The following is an 18,268-nucleotide window of genomic DNA, read 5'->3' as shown; positions in this document are numbered from 1 at the left end:
ATAAATATTCTGAGAGGTGAGGAGAGTATTCCAGGCCTGGAAGAGACAGCCTGTGTAAAGGTAAGGAGGAGGAAGATGGAATGGCATGTATGGAGCACAGAAAGGAGGCTCACTTGGATGGCTTCTTGTAGTATTTTACTAGTTTCATAATTATGAATTATGTTGATTCTGGATGGGAAAAAATACATGGGTGAGAAAGCATGGAAGGGGGACTTCCAGGGGCAAAGCAAGATGACTGGCTGAAGGAGCCTACTAACCTTCCCCAACTGCAATTCATGCTGCACCTGTGGCAAGATTAGTCTTCCTCATGCAGTGATTATTCTCATCTGGTTATTCCTGATGAGAGCACAGTGCCTGGTACATACTTTGTTGTTGTTGTTCAGTCATTTTTCAGTCATGTCTGACTCTTCCTGACTCCATTGAGGTTTTCTAGGCAAAAATACTGGAGTGGTTTGACATTTCCTTCTCCAGCTCATTTGACAGATGAGGAAAGTGAGGCAAACAAGGTTAAGTGACTTGCCCAGGGTCATACAACTAGTAAGTGTCTGAGGCTGGATTTGAATCCACAAAGATGAGTCTTCTTGACTCTAAGCCCAGCGCTCTATCCACAGCACCACCTAGCTGCCCACTGGCACATAATAGGTACTTAAACAATGTTTAGTGATTTAATGATTGACTACAGGGTCCAAGCCCTGCACTGAGTTCCCCACTGGCTAGAGGATCCAGTCTACATTCCTTAGCCTAGTACTCAAGGCTGCTTAAACCAACCCAGGGCTGTCCTATTTCCCAAACATACCGTGTGGTTTTTTTGTCTCTGTGTCTTTGTCCGTGTCAGCTCCCCATGTCCTTCCTCTCTATCAAAATGCCGCCCACCCTTCAATAATGACTCATGCTTGTTAAGGATAATAATTCCCCATGCTTATCCCCATGCTTTGAGGTTTATAAAACGCTCTCCAAATAAGGACTCTGTGAGGTACTTGGTACGAGTATTATGAACCCCACTTTATAGATGGATATCTATAAAGTGAGGCTCTTGGACTAGCCCAAAGTGACTCGCTCAGGGGGTTACATGCACAAATATGTCAGACCCAGGACTCAAACTGAGGCATTTGGTCTCTACTTCACTAAGTCATGAAGAAAATATTATCTCCATTTTTCAGGTGAGAAGAAAGAGATCTAAAGAGGTGAAGGGACACAATGTCCCACAACTGGAAAGTGGCAAAGCTGGAAACTGAGTCCAAGTTTTCTGGCCCTAAATCTAGTGCTCTTCCCACTCCAAGCCATTTCAAGGTCTTTCATTACATGTTTTCATTGTATGCACGCTGCATACAATGTTCAAGTGCAGTGGATTAGAAGTCAAAACCCAGCTCTGCCCCTGGTTTGCTGTGTGGCTTTGGAGAAGTGACTTTCTCTCTCTGGGCCGCAGTTTCTTTCTGTGCAAAATGAGGGCACTGAATGAGATGATCTCTAAGTTCCACAGCAGTTGACATTCCGTGTTCAGTTACTTGTCAGCCTCTTATTTCCAAATTAGAGATAATTCCTAGAACGGACTGTTATTCATCATTTTTTTTTTATCCCCCACAGGGCAAGGCTAGTGCTGCTCTGTAAAGATTGTTGATTGGTTGATTATGGTCTTTGAAGCAAGTATATCAAAGAAAGAAAAAAAAAAAAAAAGAAACCAGAGCATGGAGGCCAGGTGGCTGCTTCATTAGGTCGGGGAGAGAAAGAAAGACTCATCTATCCTCATAGCTGGAACAGACCACCTTAGGGGTTATCTACCCCAGTTTCCCTAGAGATAGGGACAGGGACAAACAAGGAAAAAGAGACTGACATCAAGAGGGAGGCTCCATCTTCTCTGGGGCTAGGCTCGGAAGCAAACTGCTCCCAGGAGGCATTGGAGACAAACTGCAGGAAGCCCTTTCCCTCCCTGCCTGCCTTTTTTGGTTACTGAAACCTTAAATTTATCCCAGAGCCAGACAGGCAAGGAGACAAGCCTGCATTCTTCTCCAGGGAAGGCCTCCCTTACTCACAGAGGAGCCAACCCTGGGGTGGGGAAGAGCCCAGGCTCGACTCAACTCAGCTCAGCTCAGCTCAGTCCTGTGGGAAGCAGCCAACATACCCAATCTTGGCTAAATGCCCTCTCCCAGCCAGGTCTGACCCAGAGACTGAACTCCAAGCAGTGGTCAACCTTACCTGAAGGCCAAGCTGGGCTACTAGGATATTTCCCTTTCATAGAAGCTGAAGAGGCCACAGATTGAGGGTAGAGGGCAGTAAGCACAACTATCCTATACTCAGAATTTTCATTGTGGGAGTAGCAGGGTCTGTGAAGGAGCCATGTTCACATGATAAATGTTCTTGGTGAATCTTATTGGCTCTCCCCGAGAGGATATCATAAGAACCGCTGTACGCTGATTTTTATCTTTAGGTTAATTAAATCTTCAAAGTTCAAGGCATGGAAAAACAAAACTGAGCATTCCTTCCATCTCTACCACTCTAGGCAAGGTTAAGAAGAGAATCCACAACACACCAGAGATTAATTCTCTGAAGTTAACTCCCACAGTCAACTTGGCAAAATGAATTCACCTACACTGTTAGTTTCTCCTTCCGCTCTCATCCTTTATTTTCTTTTAAATACTTTTCCTTTGACTTTATCCTAAAAGTAAAGAGTGCACCATTCCTGCCACAGGTCACCTTGTCATTATCTCTGTGCTATATGATAGAGCTGTCCATTCTGTGCGTCACGTCCAGCTCAAGACACAAGTTGCCATAACCACACTCAGCCAAATAAGAAATCAGTCTTCTTCCCCCCACCCTTTTCATTGGAAAAGCATGAATTTTAATTTTATTTTTGGTTCCAAATTCTCTCCCTCCCTCCACTACCTCCCCCCCTCATTGAGAAGGTAAGAGACATGATATCCTTTATACACATGAAGTCATAAATCAGTCTTCTTGCTAAATTCAATACCACTCATTGAAATCCAATCAACACCCTTTCCTTTGTCTCTGACAAAAGGTTGCTGCACATGTGTGGTTTGGTGTTTGCAGAACCTCAAACCAAATAAATAAATTTTCATGGAGCCACAAGCCATCACCCCCAAACAAACACCATGCCCCTGAAAGTAGCACCCCAGTAAATGAACTGGGGCCAGTAACCCAAACTCTGATTTTATGACTACTGAGTTGGAACAGAACCATTATCGAAACATTTTCCCAATAAATCAGGAACATAGATTTGGAGTCAGAAGACTTGAGATCACATCCTAGTTCTGCCTGTGTGACCTTGGGTAAGAAATTGGATGTCTCAGGAGTTTGTTTCCCCATCTATAGAATAAGGAAAATATTTGCATACATAGGATTAATGTAAGGATCGTGTGAGATCAACTGAAGCAGTATTTGGAAGGGAAAAAAACCTTAGCTCAAAAACCCAAAAACCTGGGTTCAAATTCTGGCTTTGCTCCTGACTTGCCATTTGACTTTAGTCAAGCCCCCTTTACATCTCTGGGTCTATAAAAAAGAGTGTTTAGATGAGAATACTTCATGTCCCTTCTGAGTTTAAATAATCAAAAAAGTATTCCTTGGGGGTAGTGGGTGGAGGGCTCGAGCCACAGGCTAGACTGTCTCACTCCCTTTTTTTGGTTACTGGTTATAAAACACTCCTCAGAACAAATGTAATTTCCCCAATCTTTATGTGGCCCTTGGAGAAATCATGATACCTTTAGAGCTGGAGGGGCCTTTAAGGGTCATCTACTCCAATCCCCCATTATAGTTAAGGAAAGTAAGACTCATGAGAGTTGCCCAGCATCAGAGGCCCTTAAATGAAGACTAGTTGAGTGATTCTGGGACAAATCAGATGCTGAGATCTGTGGTAATGGGGGGAGGGAACGTGTGATCCTTGGGTCAATTGGGGAAAATACTCAGAGCCTGTAGAGATTTCCAATGACTCTTATCCTTTACCGAGTGCTGTAGGGAATAATAATGATAATTAGCATTAATAAATCAATTCACCTGGGTCACCCAGCTGCCTAACTGAAGTTAGTTTAGGAAAATGAGATGGAAGCATTTTAAAAACCACTAATTTGTTTGCTTTTTAGGGCAATGAGGGTTAACTGACTTGCCCAGGGTCACACAGCTAGTAAGTGTCAAGTATCTGAAGTCAAATTTGAACTCAGGTCCTCCTGAATCCAAGGCCAGTGCCTTATTATCCATTGCGCCACCTAGCTGCCCCCTTAAAAACCACTTATAAAGTAACTCCCAATTACCCACGTGTGGCTTAACTACAGGAGCTACACAGCACAGCACAGCACAGTTGCAAGAATGAGTTCAATCCCTTACTGTATGATTATGGACAATCACTCCACATCTCTGGCCTATTTTCTCATCGGCAAAATGAGGGAGTTGAATCAGATAAGGGGTCATGTACCCCTTGGCAAGTATGGTGATGCCTATGGACCCCTCCTCAGAATAATGTTTTTAAATGCATAAAAGGTATCAATGATAAGATTCTTGAGGGCAGGGAGTCTTTTGCCTTTTTGTATGCCCAGTGCCTGGCACATAGGAATTGATGTTTACTGAATTAAACAAAAGAAACTAATTATATTGAATTAAAGATGTATTTTCCCCTTGTTCATGGACTCCCTGAAATCTACTGACCCCAACCCCTGGGTTAAGAAGAACTCTTGAATTTGCTAGATGACCTCTAAATGCTCCGAGTCTATGAATTTTTAATCATTGACTTGCTCCCAACAGCTTACATATTAATTCTAGCCAAGAAAAGCACTCTTTTTAATAAGGGATATGTGAATCTGCTGTCCCATGTGCCACGGTGTTTCCAAAGCCAAATTCAGTGAGAATTTGAAGATTATCTGGGGTTTTGAGATTAGCTACATCCTCCTCCCCAACCTCCCTGGTTTCCAAAGGCTGACAAGGGGCAAGCAACACAACTTTCCCATGGCCTGTTCCCTAGGCACAGACTCAAATGCCTCTGGGGGAGTCCCTCCTGACAACATCTTAGAAGAATATTTGTGAATCTACACAGCCACATGATTAGAGATTCCTTAAGCCTGGCAATCATTTCTGAGAACAGGCCTCCTGGCGAAGGATGGTGCTTACCGAAGGTCACTGCCAACATGAAGTACTAGAAGGAGCACTGCAGGGTGAATCAGAAGATTTGGGTTTGAATGAGTTTTTTTAACTGGCTGTGTGACCTTGGGTGAGCTGCACCATCTCTGTGTGTTTTCTCCTTTGTAAAATGGGGGAGTTGGACTCAATGATTCCTAAGCTCCCTTCCAGCTCCAAATTCTAATTTGTGATCTCAGAACTGGCACCATTATGAAGCATGCTGGATTGTTCATCTCTGCCAGAACTGAGAAAGGTCACTCAGGAATATACATACTAGGAATACATACATATTACATGTGTGTATGCATACATGGACACATAGATGCAATATAATCACGTTCACAATCACCACCAGCTTTCTCCAATAGGTTTAGCCCATCCAGGTTTGAGAGGTGTGTGGAAGGCTTCTTATTATGCCCCAAGGTCTCAAGCATGGGATCATGGATTTGAAGGTAAATAGGACCTTGAAGATCATTTAGTCCAACCCTCTCAATTAAAGATGGGGAGACTCAGGTGACATACATGAAATGGCACAGAGCAGAGATCTGAATTCAGGCGTCCTCACCTTAATTCTCGCATTCATTTCACTGCACCAAATTGCCTCTTGAAATACTCCTCTGCCTTGTAGGTTCAGCAAATAGAGGGAATGCTTTTTGCACCTGGACTATGACTTCAAAGTTCCCTTCTGACATTGCCCCATCTCAGATAGCTCATTCACTGTTGTACCCAGCTTCATCCCTTCCATCCCAGTAAGACTCACACACTCTCTCACCCCACCTCCCACCTGTGATTGCCTACTATGGTCTCACATATTATTTGGTGGATGACTTTTGTCAATGCTAAGCCTGTTCTTCTTAGAACATGTTCGTGGGTACCCTCATTTCAAGGAGTCTCTTACAGAGAAGTCTTCAATGCACCAGGTCACAGAGACAGTACCTTCTGCCAGGAAGCAGAGGTGATTCCTGCCTCTCCTTTCCCCTAGCTGGCCTACTGATGTAAAGGAACAACAGCCCCATAACCTATGGATTATAGCTGTATTCTCCCAAATCCCAATGAAAGGGTTTTTTGGGGGTTTTTTGCAGGACAATGAGGTCATGCAGCTAGTTAAGTGTCAAGTGTCTGAGGCTGGATTTGAACTCAGGTCCTCCTGAATCAAAGGCCAGTACTTTATCCACTGTGCCACCTAGCTGCCCCCGCCACTGAAAGTTTTAAGGGAGGGAGAATAATTCTCTCATCCTAAACCTTAGGCTGATACCATGCTGAATGGTAGACTAGGAGGTGATTCGGCTTTTTTTAAGGGTCTGAACATAGAAGCAAATTGGTGATGAGACCTCTAACTCAGCAGGTTCAGTGGAGATGGGAAATGGCTTATAGGCTGGATGACTAAACAAAAGTCTCCAGCTTTGGTAATCCTGGACTGAGTGGGATACAAGGTGGTTAGAATCTGACTCCAAAATTAGCAGAGGGTCTTTATGGATAGCTCTCCCTGACAGTCACCAAATAGAGAAAAAAGCAAAGTCTTTTTTTTTCTTTTCTTTTAAAAACCACAACAAATACATTCACCGAAGGACTCCTGCTGGAAGAGCAGTGAGTCACAACTAATCAAGGGAGGTGTTCCTAAATTGAGGTGAATGAGGAAGGAGGAAGTACAGTTGTAACCTGGGAACTTCTCAGATTATTGTACTTTTTTTTGACAATCACACAATAGTTTTCTAAAGACCTTGGTGTCTGATGTTACTATACCATCTTCTAAACAAGAAAATAAAGCATTTAGCTTCCAAGTGTTGGGAGAATATCTAGCAAGGGGCTGAATTTCTGGCCAAACGTTGGCCTTTGCTTATGTGTAGTATTGTAAGGAATGCTGCTCCCAGAAAGTGCCCACCAGAGTGCATTGCCCTTTGCTCTAACCAGATGGGGCCACTGGCTTGTTTTCCCTAATGCATGTATGTAATGGGATATTTCCAGGAGTGCTGACAAGATGCACTGAACCATCTGAGTTAGTGCAATGAACATTAGATTTGGAGTCAGAAAACCTAGATTCTGTTCCCAGCTTTGTTTCTTATTGGCTTTATGATGGGCAAGTAAGTAACTTCGTGCTCTGAGCCTCAAACCTTTTCACCTGTAAAGGGAGAGGAAGAGTGTGTTGGATTAGAAGCAGATGATCTCCCTCCAGTTCTTAATCCAATCAACCTGTGCTTTCTTGCTTCTCAGTTCTCCTGGTGATCAAAAGGTACCTGGCTAGGCTGAGGAATGTAATCTGCATCTGTGAAGTTCTAAGGAGAAATACCAACTTGTGACCTTGACCTAGTATGCCCTCTATTCTATCCATTGACCTAGTTGGCCCATAGACCCATCCCCCAGAATTCTAGGTGGTTAGGATTTCTTTTCCTGTGCCATAAACCCCACACAGAACAAATGTCAAACTGGTCTATTAATCTAGGGAGGGGGGGACCTTACCCCTCTGCTTTGGGTTTCTTGGATTAAAAGTCATCATAAGAAGGAATGCTCAAATATTCATTCTATAGAGAAGGTATGGTTTCATTTCTGTACAAAGGTCCTGGGGTGGGGGTGGAATTGGTGGACTAGAAGTCAGGGACTGAGTTCTAGTCCAAGGTGCTCAGAAAACTGACCTTTTGGTTTCCTTATTTGTCAAGTGATGATAATAGTTCCTGCCCTATCTGCCTGATGGAGGATGGGGGTGTGTGTGCGCGGGGGGGGGGGGGGGGGGGGGTGTCGAGGTCTGTGATAAACAAGTGATGTAATCTTCATGTAAAACTTGCTCTTAAACAGTAGTAGACACTAGGCAAACCCCAAACGGCATTATTTTCTGCAACACGTGGGGTCAGCATGCATAATATATATAAATATAAAATAAATATATATATATATATGAATATAACCATCTTTTAATCACAAGCAAATACATGCTCTATTGATAGGTATTGATTTGATTCAACAAGTATTTATTGAGCACGTACTAGCATACTGAGAAGAGGTACACAGAGGAGGAGGCTGGGAATAGGCAATTTTTTCCTCTTCTATCTTTGGCTAACCGGAGAATTAATTTTAATGAATTCTCAGTTAGTCAGAAAGGACTGTGATCTTTCCTTGACAATCTTATTCCTTACCCATAAGCATTCTGCTTTTAAAATGGTAAAGCAGTACTTTGTTTCTACTTGAAACTTCTTTTGGAAGACACTGCTATATATTCTTAATTTTTCTACTAAGGAAATGGGAAAATAGGTTACACATAGGTACAGAGAGCAAAAATAGAACTTGTCAAAAGTTGGAGAGTAGGGCATCTAGGTGGCACAGTAGATAAGAGCACCAGCCCTGGAGTCAGGAGGACCTGAGTTCAAATCCAGCCTCAGACACTTAACACTTACTAGCTGTGTGACCCTGGGCAAGTCACTTAACCCCAATTGCCTCACTAAAAAAAAAAAAGTTGGAGAGCAAGTCACCAATAGAGCCAAGAAAACATTTCACTCCATTCTCTAGCTCTTTGGCTATGGTGGCCCCCCCACCCCATTCCCTTCCTCCCCCCACGGGGTTTCATAATGCACTGAAGCACTAAGCACAGTGCTTGGCACATAGGAGTTATAGAAATGCTTATTCCTTGCCCATATCATTCCCCCTCCCCGCCATGAAAATCCAGTTCTCTCCCTGCTGGGATCACTGCTAACCCTTAAACAATCAGGACTTTTCTTTGGCAGTCTTATAATCTACTGAAAAGATGGGGAAATACTGAATTTAAGAACTTGTGTTTATGTCCATGAAATGCAATACAACTGCTGTATTAAGCTCAAGTTCTAGGATGCATTTTACTAACCAGTCACACATTTACAAGTTTGGCTGGAGGTGTAGGAGGCAGCAGGTGAATGTGATCTTGGCCTAAAAGCTTTTGTTTTCTTAAAGACCCAGGTGAGGGGCAGCTAGGTGGTGCAGTGGATAGAGCACTGGCCCTGGAGTCAGGAGGACCTGAGTTCAAATCTGGCCTCAGACACTTGACACTTACTAGATGTGTGACCCTAGGCAAGTCACTTAACCCCAACTGCCTCACCAAAAAAAAAAAAGAAAAAAAGATGGCCCAAGACCCAGGTGAGGGCTAGACCAAGCTATCTTATTAGTTTAGCCTCAGTTTCTCTTTGTTCCCCTCTTTCACAGATGACAACACCCAAACATAAAACTAAGAGCTAATTCCATGTGATGATTCATGTTGAAATTTTCAAATATAAGACATGATCGAAGTAAATAAAAGTCCTCTGTCAAGGCAGGCTTGGATTTATAACCACCTGTGAACTAGAGATGCTGAGATCAAACAGACCCACTAAGAAAGATAGCCCCAGAGAGAGATCCACCCAGGTTGACTGCATTAGACTGGATGAGTTTTCCTACTTCCAAGTGTCTTAACCATAGGCCTCTAATATGAGGCCTGCTACTTGCTTCTGGGTCTGGGGGCATCACAAATAAGCTATAAAAAGATAAAACTCCTGAGTTTCTCAGACAAATAACCTTGTGTACAACAAAGCCCACTGAATGACCAGAAGCACCTTAACAAAGGCTTTCATTTTTATACAGTTTCGGGAATCAGTGAAAAGATGACAGAAAGGAGATGAAGGAGGGAGAGAGGGAGGGAGAGAAATGTATACCTGGCTGCAGGAGAATAGATTAGACCACTGTAAGCAGATAAACATATAACAAATAAATACAGGAGTACAGAAATTCCCATGTGAAGCTATTAATGCTATTTTATTGGCTTGGGTCACTTGTGATAATAAAAAAACAAACAAACCAACCATTTTCTGGCAAAGTCTGCATATAAGACATAATCAAAAGCCCCATCTGTTTACCACCATAAATGGGGGCTCTGTGAATCAGTTTCTCCTTCATATTTCATTGCTGTCTTTAAATGCTAAGACCTTATTTCAGTCAAATGGGTTCATTGGGGAGGTAGCATTGCATAGTGGAAAGAGCACTGGCCTGGAATCAGGAGTTCTAGCTCTGCCACTAACTAGCTTTGAGACCTTAGACAAGTCCTTTACCCTCACTGGGGCTCACTTACCTCCTCTATAAAATGAGGAAGTTGGACTAAGGGAACTCTAAGGTCCTTTCCAGCTCTAGCATCGTAAGAAGCCCGAATTCCCTTGGTCATCAAAAACCAAAAGGTAGAAGGTGCCATCTAGTGGCATTACTTGTCCAATACTACAAAAGCCCCTAAGCCCCAAAACAAACAAAAATCCCCAACGGGCAAAAGCATTTCTTGCTTAACTACCCCCTATTTTTATTTAAGGGGCATACTTCATGTCAGTGGACATAACATGTTCACCTCAAGAAAATATACTTTAAGAGATCATGCTTTCCTTAAGAAAGCTACTCTTTATTTTACAAAGGCTAATTATATCACATTTGGCCAACATTTTCATCTTTAAGGAAAATAGTTTAAAAAAACACATAAAAACGTTAATACACTAGAATAAGCTGCTATGAAACAGTTCTGAACAGGCAGAAAATGTAGACTTTCCTTTTACAGAAAATGTTAATATTAAGTCTGTAATAGCAGCATCATTTTATATATATGTGTGTATATCTATATATATACACATACATATACATATATATATATACACACACACATATATATATATATATATATATATATATGAAGCCAGTTTTGAAAACAGATCTTCTTATACACAAAACATTTGATTTCGTTTTGTTCACATAGGGTTTATATTGGCAAATTGATGTCTTCACATTATTTCAATTCTCAACATGTGCAGATGCTACTTGAAGGTTTAATCAATCAGTTGTGATTGCAAATTTCCCCAATAGACCCTTAATCCAATATCATGGCTGACAGTGCATTCAGGTCTCTCATATATGGATGTGCTGTCAGGATCTGATCAATTTTCATTCTTTGCTCAGACTCTGGGAATATCTTCAGGAGGGCTTCCCTCAGCTGTTTGGTTTCTGCCAGGGATCTCTGTGGTGGAATTGTCAGGCTTGGTTGAATATTGGCTAGATTTTGTAGGATTGGGAGGTTAGGTTGCTGGGGAATCCAGTTGCTTGGAAGAACTCCCTGAATCGGGGGTGTGGGTTGTCGGCTGGTGCTGGGGACCCGGAAGGCAGTTTCATGCAGTCCTCCAGTTGGCAGAATTCCCGGTGGAGGTGGAAAATCCCTACAAATGGAAGAAGGCCCAAGTAAGCAAGCTTATTGAACAAAAGGGAAATTCCCCTAAAATGTCATTGTGTCTGCTTATGGTTCAAAGTTCTGTCCCTTGGACTCCTGGGGCAAGAGGACCACACAGGGCAGGAGTCGGAAATGGGAGCATGTGGTACAGAGTGCCAATGGGCCAGAAGCTAATGTAGTGTGAAATGGTAGGGTTAAGACTATCAAAGGGGAAGGGCCGTGGTCCTGTGGAGAGAACATCACATTCCAGTCGAAGGCTCTGAGCCTTAAAATATCTGTGGCAGAACTAAGGAGTGAAAAAGAGAAAGGGGGCAAGACTTCTGTCCCTGTATCTCATTTTGATGGCTTTGGGTCCAAGTTCTTCTACCAAAGGCTATTATTCCAGTTTTAACTAGTCCCCTTTTCAAATGTAAATACCCTTTAAAGGGTTATGCCTTAAACTATAAATCAGTAAGAATATAATTATCAGCGAACACTTGAGCAGGAATTATCTAACAGCTAGGTCAAGACCAGAACAAGACTAAGGAGACATGTTAGTGCTTGACAGGGAAGGAAGAAGGTAGAGAAGAGAAACTTGTTGCCTTTTATATGTCTAGATATACTCTTCAAGCTGCTCAAAATCATCTTTTTTCGCTGCCCTCAGTAAGCAAATGCCATAAGCACTGATCACCATACAAGTTTCAAGAAGGGCCTTAGAGAAACAAGCCTCATTTATGAAGACACTGTACAGTTAAAATAGGCCTTACTGCTTCATGAACAAAAAAGTTGTGGTCGTTGGGGGCTGACTCTCAATATACTATTCAAAGGTACATCATTCACACAGTCTGAAACTAGCACTTGCTTTGATCTCATTTTCAGGAGATGACTAAACCCAAATGGTGTCAGTATAAATGTGAAAGGTTGGCTTGAAAAGTCTTACTAGCTTAAAGACAGAATGAGAACTCTGAAATTCAGGGCAGCTACACTCCTAATTTAGAAGTTTAGTACGAATATTTCCTGAGAAATAACATTTTGAGCAAGCTGGTTCCAACAAGCTGAGAGCAGCTTTAAACCATTTATTCACAAGGCTTATCAATGTGATGTATAACTAACTTTAAATGAGAATTACCTCTGAAAATCAATTTGTAACACCCCCCCCAAAAAAAGATGAAAGAAACTCCAGGTAAATTTGAAAGAGCAGCAGACATGATTTCTTAATGAAATAATTGCTGGACCACTATAAATGTGCAATATTAAAAACTTGCTTACACGTGCACATGCACATTCGAGCACGGGCACATACACACATACACCCCCCCTTCCACCCCTCCCCCACCAACTTAAGCAAAACAACTGCCTATGAAAATGAAAATAAAGTGACATTCACATGGAGGAAGCCCATATTTGCTTACCTTTGTTAATATGAGACCATCCATCTTGGAATTTATCTTTATTTTGTCTTTCTGGCACAGAAAATAATGTTTTGTTGCTTTGGTTTTATCAATCTATGATGTATATGGTGCCAACATATCATAAGACAAACATGAGTTAAGCAAAAGTGAACATAACTCTAAGCTTGGTCTTTCTGGGTATCCTTGAGATAAGCTTTGATATTTTCATTAGCATTTATTTAAAAATATTCATAAAACTATACTATGTAATAAAAAAATTTAAATATAGGGCACTATATTCTCCCCCACAAGTTTAAAAATCCCCAAATTATACCAGAAAAAGGCAATAACCAGAAAAAGGAAATACCCAAGGAAGACTTCTTTACGAAGAAATTCCTCTAATCTAGGTCCACTTCTTCCCAGAGGATCATCAGGAACCATAAATATGTCCCCAACAAATGTATACTGAAGCAACCTACAACAAAGAGAGTAAAAGAGCAACATTGAGTTTCTGAACTTTGGAGCAAACCTGCCATTTTTAACACTATGTGAGGTAGCCGTTTAAATCCAAAACAGAAGTCACTTGACAAACTCGGAGCTTGCTTACCTAAAGAAAAAACTCTCTCAAATTAGCTTCATTCTCTTCTTCTGCATAAAAACTCAGAATATCTAGAACTCCATCAGCTGGACTTTCCATTACTTATCAGGACTTCACCTGAAAGTCTTTCAGATACTTATCTGGGTATTGAGAAATGTTTACCATTTAACTCTCAAGTGAAAAGAGAGGCTTAAAACCCTGTCAGTGTTCTTGTCAGGGAAGCCTGGAGGAAGCTGTGGAGTTCCTCAGGCAATCCATTCTGAAAACAGAGCTGTTTGAAAGAAAGTGACAAGTTCCTCTGAAAGTTATGGAGTTAATTTTAGTGGCATAGCTACTAGATTTCTAAAGATCCCAAATGGTTTAAGGCTCTGTATTGTTGCAAAGATGCTTTGTGGCTCTATATCAGTATGTTAGTCTTATGTCCTCAAAGAGCATGTGTTTCCAAGTGCTTGTACATTATGGGACTAATAAACACACGCTGTTAAAAAGGAACTTACCTAAAGTACCGGGCAAAGAGTAAGCAAACATATATCAAGAAAGCATTATTAGTGTCTTGTGAAATATGTGCAGCAGGGCAAAAAGTTCAATTTCATTGCTTTAGTAATCAAAGTGTTAAAATGCTGATTGACTATTTCTCTTGATACTGATAGGAGAAGTTATTTTTCATTCTTTAGTGAAAAAACAAAATAGCTGACAAGTGGTAAGAGGGAGAACAAAGCAAAGCAAAATGCATCCTTTGACTTTACCTTGGCACCAAAATAGACACGTGATCATTTTAAAAGCACCCTTGTTGCTGGCACAATTAGCAAAGTATTATACATTGTCCAATTTCTGTATTTGAATCATAGGGACCTCAAAATGGTCTAGTTCGATCCTTCTGTTTTACAGAGAAGAAGAGTGAGAGCCCTAGAGAAAGGGAAGTTGCTCCTACAAGCTTATACAGCTAGTTAGTGAAAGAGCCAGAACTCAGACTCAGGACTCCCAGGCTGGTGCCTTTCCCATCATACCACACTGCCTCTCCTATCTGTACAACCTAGCTGGTATATGTGCGAGTGCGTGTGTGTGCATGTGTGAGAGAGACTCACTGTCTGGTTCCCTGTTTCAGGTGGGTATGACTTTTTTCCCCAAGTAGAGAACAATACCTGTGGGTAAGGACCATGCTTAATACTTACTTTTCTACCACCTTAGTAGCACCTAGTAAGAAGCACATAGTAGATACTCAAATATTTTTTGATGGAAAAGAAGTAAATATTACCTTTTTTTAATAATTTCTCTCCAAGATACTGATTCAGTCACAAATTCTCTGAAGTTATCATTGGTTACAATTATGCCACCAGTTTTGTCAGCTAGGTGCAACAGAAACCTATGATAACATGAGAGGTGTTAAAATGTACAGCTGTGCCCTACTTAAAAAAAAAAAAAACCAAAACTCATGAGACATACATTTGTAGTAATTATTCATTTTTCAAAAAGGATTCATCAAGCAAAGGAAAACATCCAAATGCACTTAAGAATCAGATACCAAATTACTATATACCTGAGCAATCAGAAATGAAGCTAAAGTGCTTAAAAATGCACAGGTAAACTATAAAGCAACAAGACTGATCTGTCAATGCCACCCCCAAAGATCACTCTCCTGATTTTATGGCCAACGGTCACAAAGGAAATTGATAGAAAAATCATCTGTACACTTTTTCAGGCACACTAACTATTATTTAAAACAAGGTAGAACTGTATCATCAGCAGTGAAGTAGTTAGGAGAGGCTGCTAAAAAGGAAAGTTTATTTGTTGTAGAAGCGGGAGGTCAGGTGACTTTAATAAAACTACTGCATGACTATTGCTGCCAACTATTATTAGGTAGCAAATTCTAAGTAGCTCAGCTTTACTTTGAGTTAGTTATTTGTTGCTATCTCAATGGCAAAATCATTTATGCTTAAGAAATTTTTTTGAAGTCTGAATAGCTTAAACCTGTTTTCACTAATTCACATTCCTGCTCTCAATTCTCTGATGCCTAGGACATTAGTACTACCATTCTGTTTAGCTACAATCTATCAAATGCAAAAATTCCAAGAGGGTAAGAAATGATTTGAAAGGGTAAGGATTAAACATTAATGTTGTCATCTATTTCATTACTGGGAATTAGACATACTTAAACCCGATAAATGAGAGAGAGTTATGCCAAGGTTAATGGGGAATAAAATATGGTTTGAGTTCCTTCTATGATGAGTTATGGGGTTTTAAAATTCTTTTCAGATAGCAATAAGGTTAGTTCTTTGCATTTACACAGATTGTCTGAATTGATTTAAAGCCTCTCAACTTATTATGACATAATGATGAAAGAAATTATGGAATTATGAGAATCACTGGCATTAGAAGTCTATAAAAAGCAGCTACTTTTATTGTTGGGCACAAATAATCAGAAGGATAAAGAAAATACCTGTTATTCTCAGTGCTGTTAGTAAACCTGGGAAAAGAAATGATTTAACCCTTTGGTATTATAAGTAATGGTTCTCTTTTGGAAGTTATTTTTTGCTGATGAGAGTTGTGCTGTGAGGATATTTCATAACAGGGGTAGGGATTCTGAATATACATACCACATCAGAAAGTATACTCTCCTTGGAAGAGGACTGCTCTCTGAATCCATGAGCTCAAGCCTAGTGTATATAGGGAGGAGCCTATGTATGTTTTTTAGAAATGACTCAAAAGCTGGTTTCAGAGGACGCTGCAATGATAGAAGAGCGAAAAGCTCTCTTCAATGGCAGTATCCCATGTATAGCCTAGAAGGCATTCCTGGCCTTTCTTCCTGGATCCTGGATGCCTACTTCTCTTTAAGCAGCACTTATACGCCTAGTGTGAGCACTTCTTCCCTGAACCATCTCTTCTACCTACTCTATTCCCAGTCTCTTGGAGAAAACCAATCATCACATTTCCACATAACTTCCTTAAAAAGCCACTTCCAGGGGGCAGCTAGGTGGTGCAGTAGATAAAGCACCAGCCCTGGATTCAGGAGTACCTGAGTTCAAATCTGGCCTCAGACACTTGACACTTACTAGCTGTGTGACCCTGGGCAAGTCACTTAACCCCCATTGCTCCGTGCAAAAAAAAAAAAAAAAAGCCACTTCCTCTGGCAAGACTTCCATGATTTTAATAAGTTGTTTTTTCCCCCTCTCTTTTGAACTTTGTTAATGGTGAGGATAATAAGAATAAAAAATAACAGCAGTTTGTTTATACAGTAGTTTAAGACTTGCCTACTTTCCCTCAACCATTCTGTAAGGCAGACCGTGCAAATATGTCATTTTAGAGGTGGGAAAACTTGAGGCTCAGAGAGGTTAAGTAATTTGCCTAAGGTCACAAATAAAGATATCAGAATCCAACTTGCATTCTTTTCGCTATATCATATTGCATCTCTTATAGTACTCACTATGTTTTACCTTGCTAATATGATCTTATGTATGTATCTTGTGCCCCACTGAGAGACCTTAAGCTTCCTGTATAAGAACATATACATATGATCAGATTCAGACTTTGAGGGGACATCAAAGCTGAGTCCAACTCTCTCATTTTGCAAATGAGGAAAGTAAGGCACAGAGAAGTTAAGTGACTTCCTCAGGGTCTCACAATGTGAACCCAGGTTGTACTGATTTACTATCTAGTGCCCTCTCCTTACTCATGCCTTCACAATATAGAGCTAGTGTTTTAAATAAAAGGTATTCAGTAAATGTTTGTCTAATAGATGGATTTGAACCCTAGGGAGAATGTCTCAGATGTACATGTCATGTGCAATCCTATATGGTTCCAGGTTTCTGTTCTAAGTTCCTCCTGATTGACTGTACTATTATTAACCATGTTGTGTAGAGCCTTAGGCTACATTACAAGGACCAGTGACTTTTTGCAATGGGAGCATTTGGGCAAATCTAGTTATTATGGTGTTTGGACCCAGCCAGACCTTGGAATAAAAATAACGTAGGGTATCATCTTCTATTATCCAGAAAAAAGGAGAGTAGGGGAAATATATACAAAGTGACCGACCAAAACACTATGCCAGAGAGCCACACTACATGTATTATCAAACAAGTTGTTAAAGCAAGAGAAACTGTTTTTTAAAGTCTCTTAGTATCAGATGTACTTTTACAGATTTGAACTCTCATCACTATTATACATTTTTAAAATACCTTAATTAGATGGAAAAGAGATTAGCCTTCTCTCTGATTTAGCCTTTTATCCTATACATGCAAACATGCAACTTCAGGATTCTAAGTGATATTTTAGTGACTTGTTGCCTTGTCTAGCCCTCTGAAGGGCAAGCTCCAAAAATAGACAGATAAAATGCCTCCCCCCCCAAACTGTGAAACTGTGATAGCTGCTTCTCAGGTGAGTTCCTCACTACCCCATCCCAACAATATAAAATGGAACTGCTTTTCATACCTGTCATCATGAGAAGCAATTCTTGCTCCAAAGACCATCCGAGCTGGGGTTAAAGATAATATTCCAAGGTCCTGGAGCTGGGTCAAGAAGTGCTGCTCTGTTCACGGAGTTAAGTTAAAGAGTCATTCAGCAAAAAGACTATTTTAGATGCACAAGTAAGAAACTGATTTGTTTACTAGCACTGGGAAGGCAGGGACCCAAGACTTTTCCTATTCAACTCAATGACGGAGAAAAAAATCCTAAGATAAAAACTTATAACATTATCCTATTTTAATTTTTTAAAAACAATATAAATCAGTCAATTCGGGTGATTTAAAAAATTAACAGAAGGGGCAGCTAGATGGTGCAGTGGAGAGAGCACTGGCCCTGGATTCAGGAGTACCTGAGTTCAAATCCGGCCTCAGACACTTAACACTAGCTGTGTGACCCTGGGCAAGTCACTTAACCCCAATTGCCTCACTTAAAAGAAAAAAAAAGAAAGAAAAAAAATTAACAGAGAACATAAAACTCCATTTTTTAAAAAGTATAAGAACACACTTTATTTCTACATTAGTCGGTCAAAAATAT

General features: G+C 40.7%; 1 protein-coding gene across 5 annotated transcripts in view; it reads right to left on the bottom strand.

The window, feature by feature from the left end:
• Window positions 1-9,840: 9,840 nt before the first annotated feature.
• The window catches only part of N4BP1 (NEDD4 binding protein 1), a 70,047-nt gene continuing 61,619 nt past the window's right edge, over window positions 9,841-18,268 (bottom strand). The window contains exons 4-9 of one of the 5 annotated variants that reach the window (XM_043984167.1): window positions 17,702-17,798; window positions 15,714-15,740; window positions 14,532-14,639; window positions 13,046-13,153; window positions 12,700-12,746; window positions 11,003-11,297 (exon numbers count right to left, since the gene is read on the bottom strand). In XM_043984167.1, coding sequence (XP_043840102.1) covers window positions 11,137-11,297; window positions 12,700-12,746; window positions 13,046-13,153; window positions 14,532-14,639; window positions 15,714-15,740; window positions 17,702-17,798 — 548 coding nt within the window. In that variant the 3' untranslated portion in view covers window positions 11,003-11,136. Of the gene's footprint in view, window positions 11,298-12,699; window positions 12,793-13,045; window positions 13,154-14,531; window positions 14,640-15,713; window positions 15,741-17,701; window positions 17,799-18,268 lie in introns of all 5 variants that reach the window. The other 4 variants (XM_043984168.1, XM_043984169.1, XM_043984166.1 and 1 more) reach the window with 4 other exon arrangements.

Source organism: Dromiciops gliroides, chromosome 2 (assembly GCF_019393635.1).
Source record: "Dromiciops gliroides isolate mDroGli1 chromosome 2, mDroGli1.pri, whole genome shotgun sequence".
Taxonomy (NCBI): Eukaryota; Metazoa; Chordata; class Mammalia; order Microbiotheria; family Microbiotheriidae; genus Dromiciops; species Dromiciops gliroides.
Note: the sequence above shows the minus strand (reverse complement) of the source record. Positions and strands in the feature narration are given on the sequence as shown.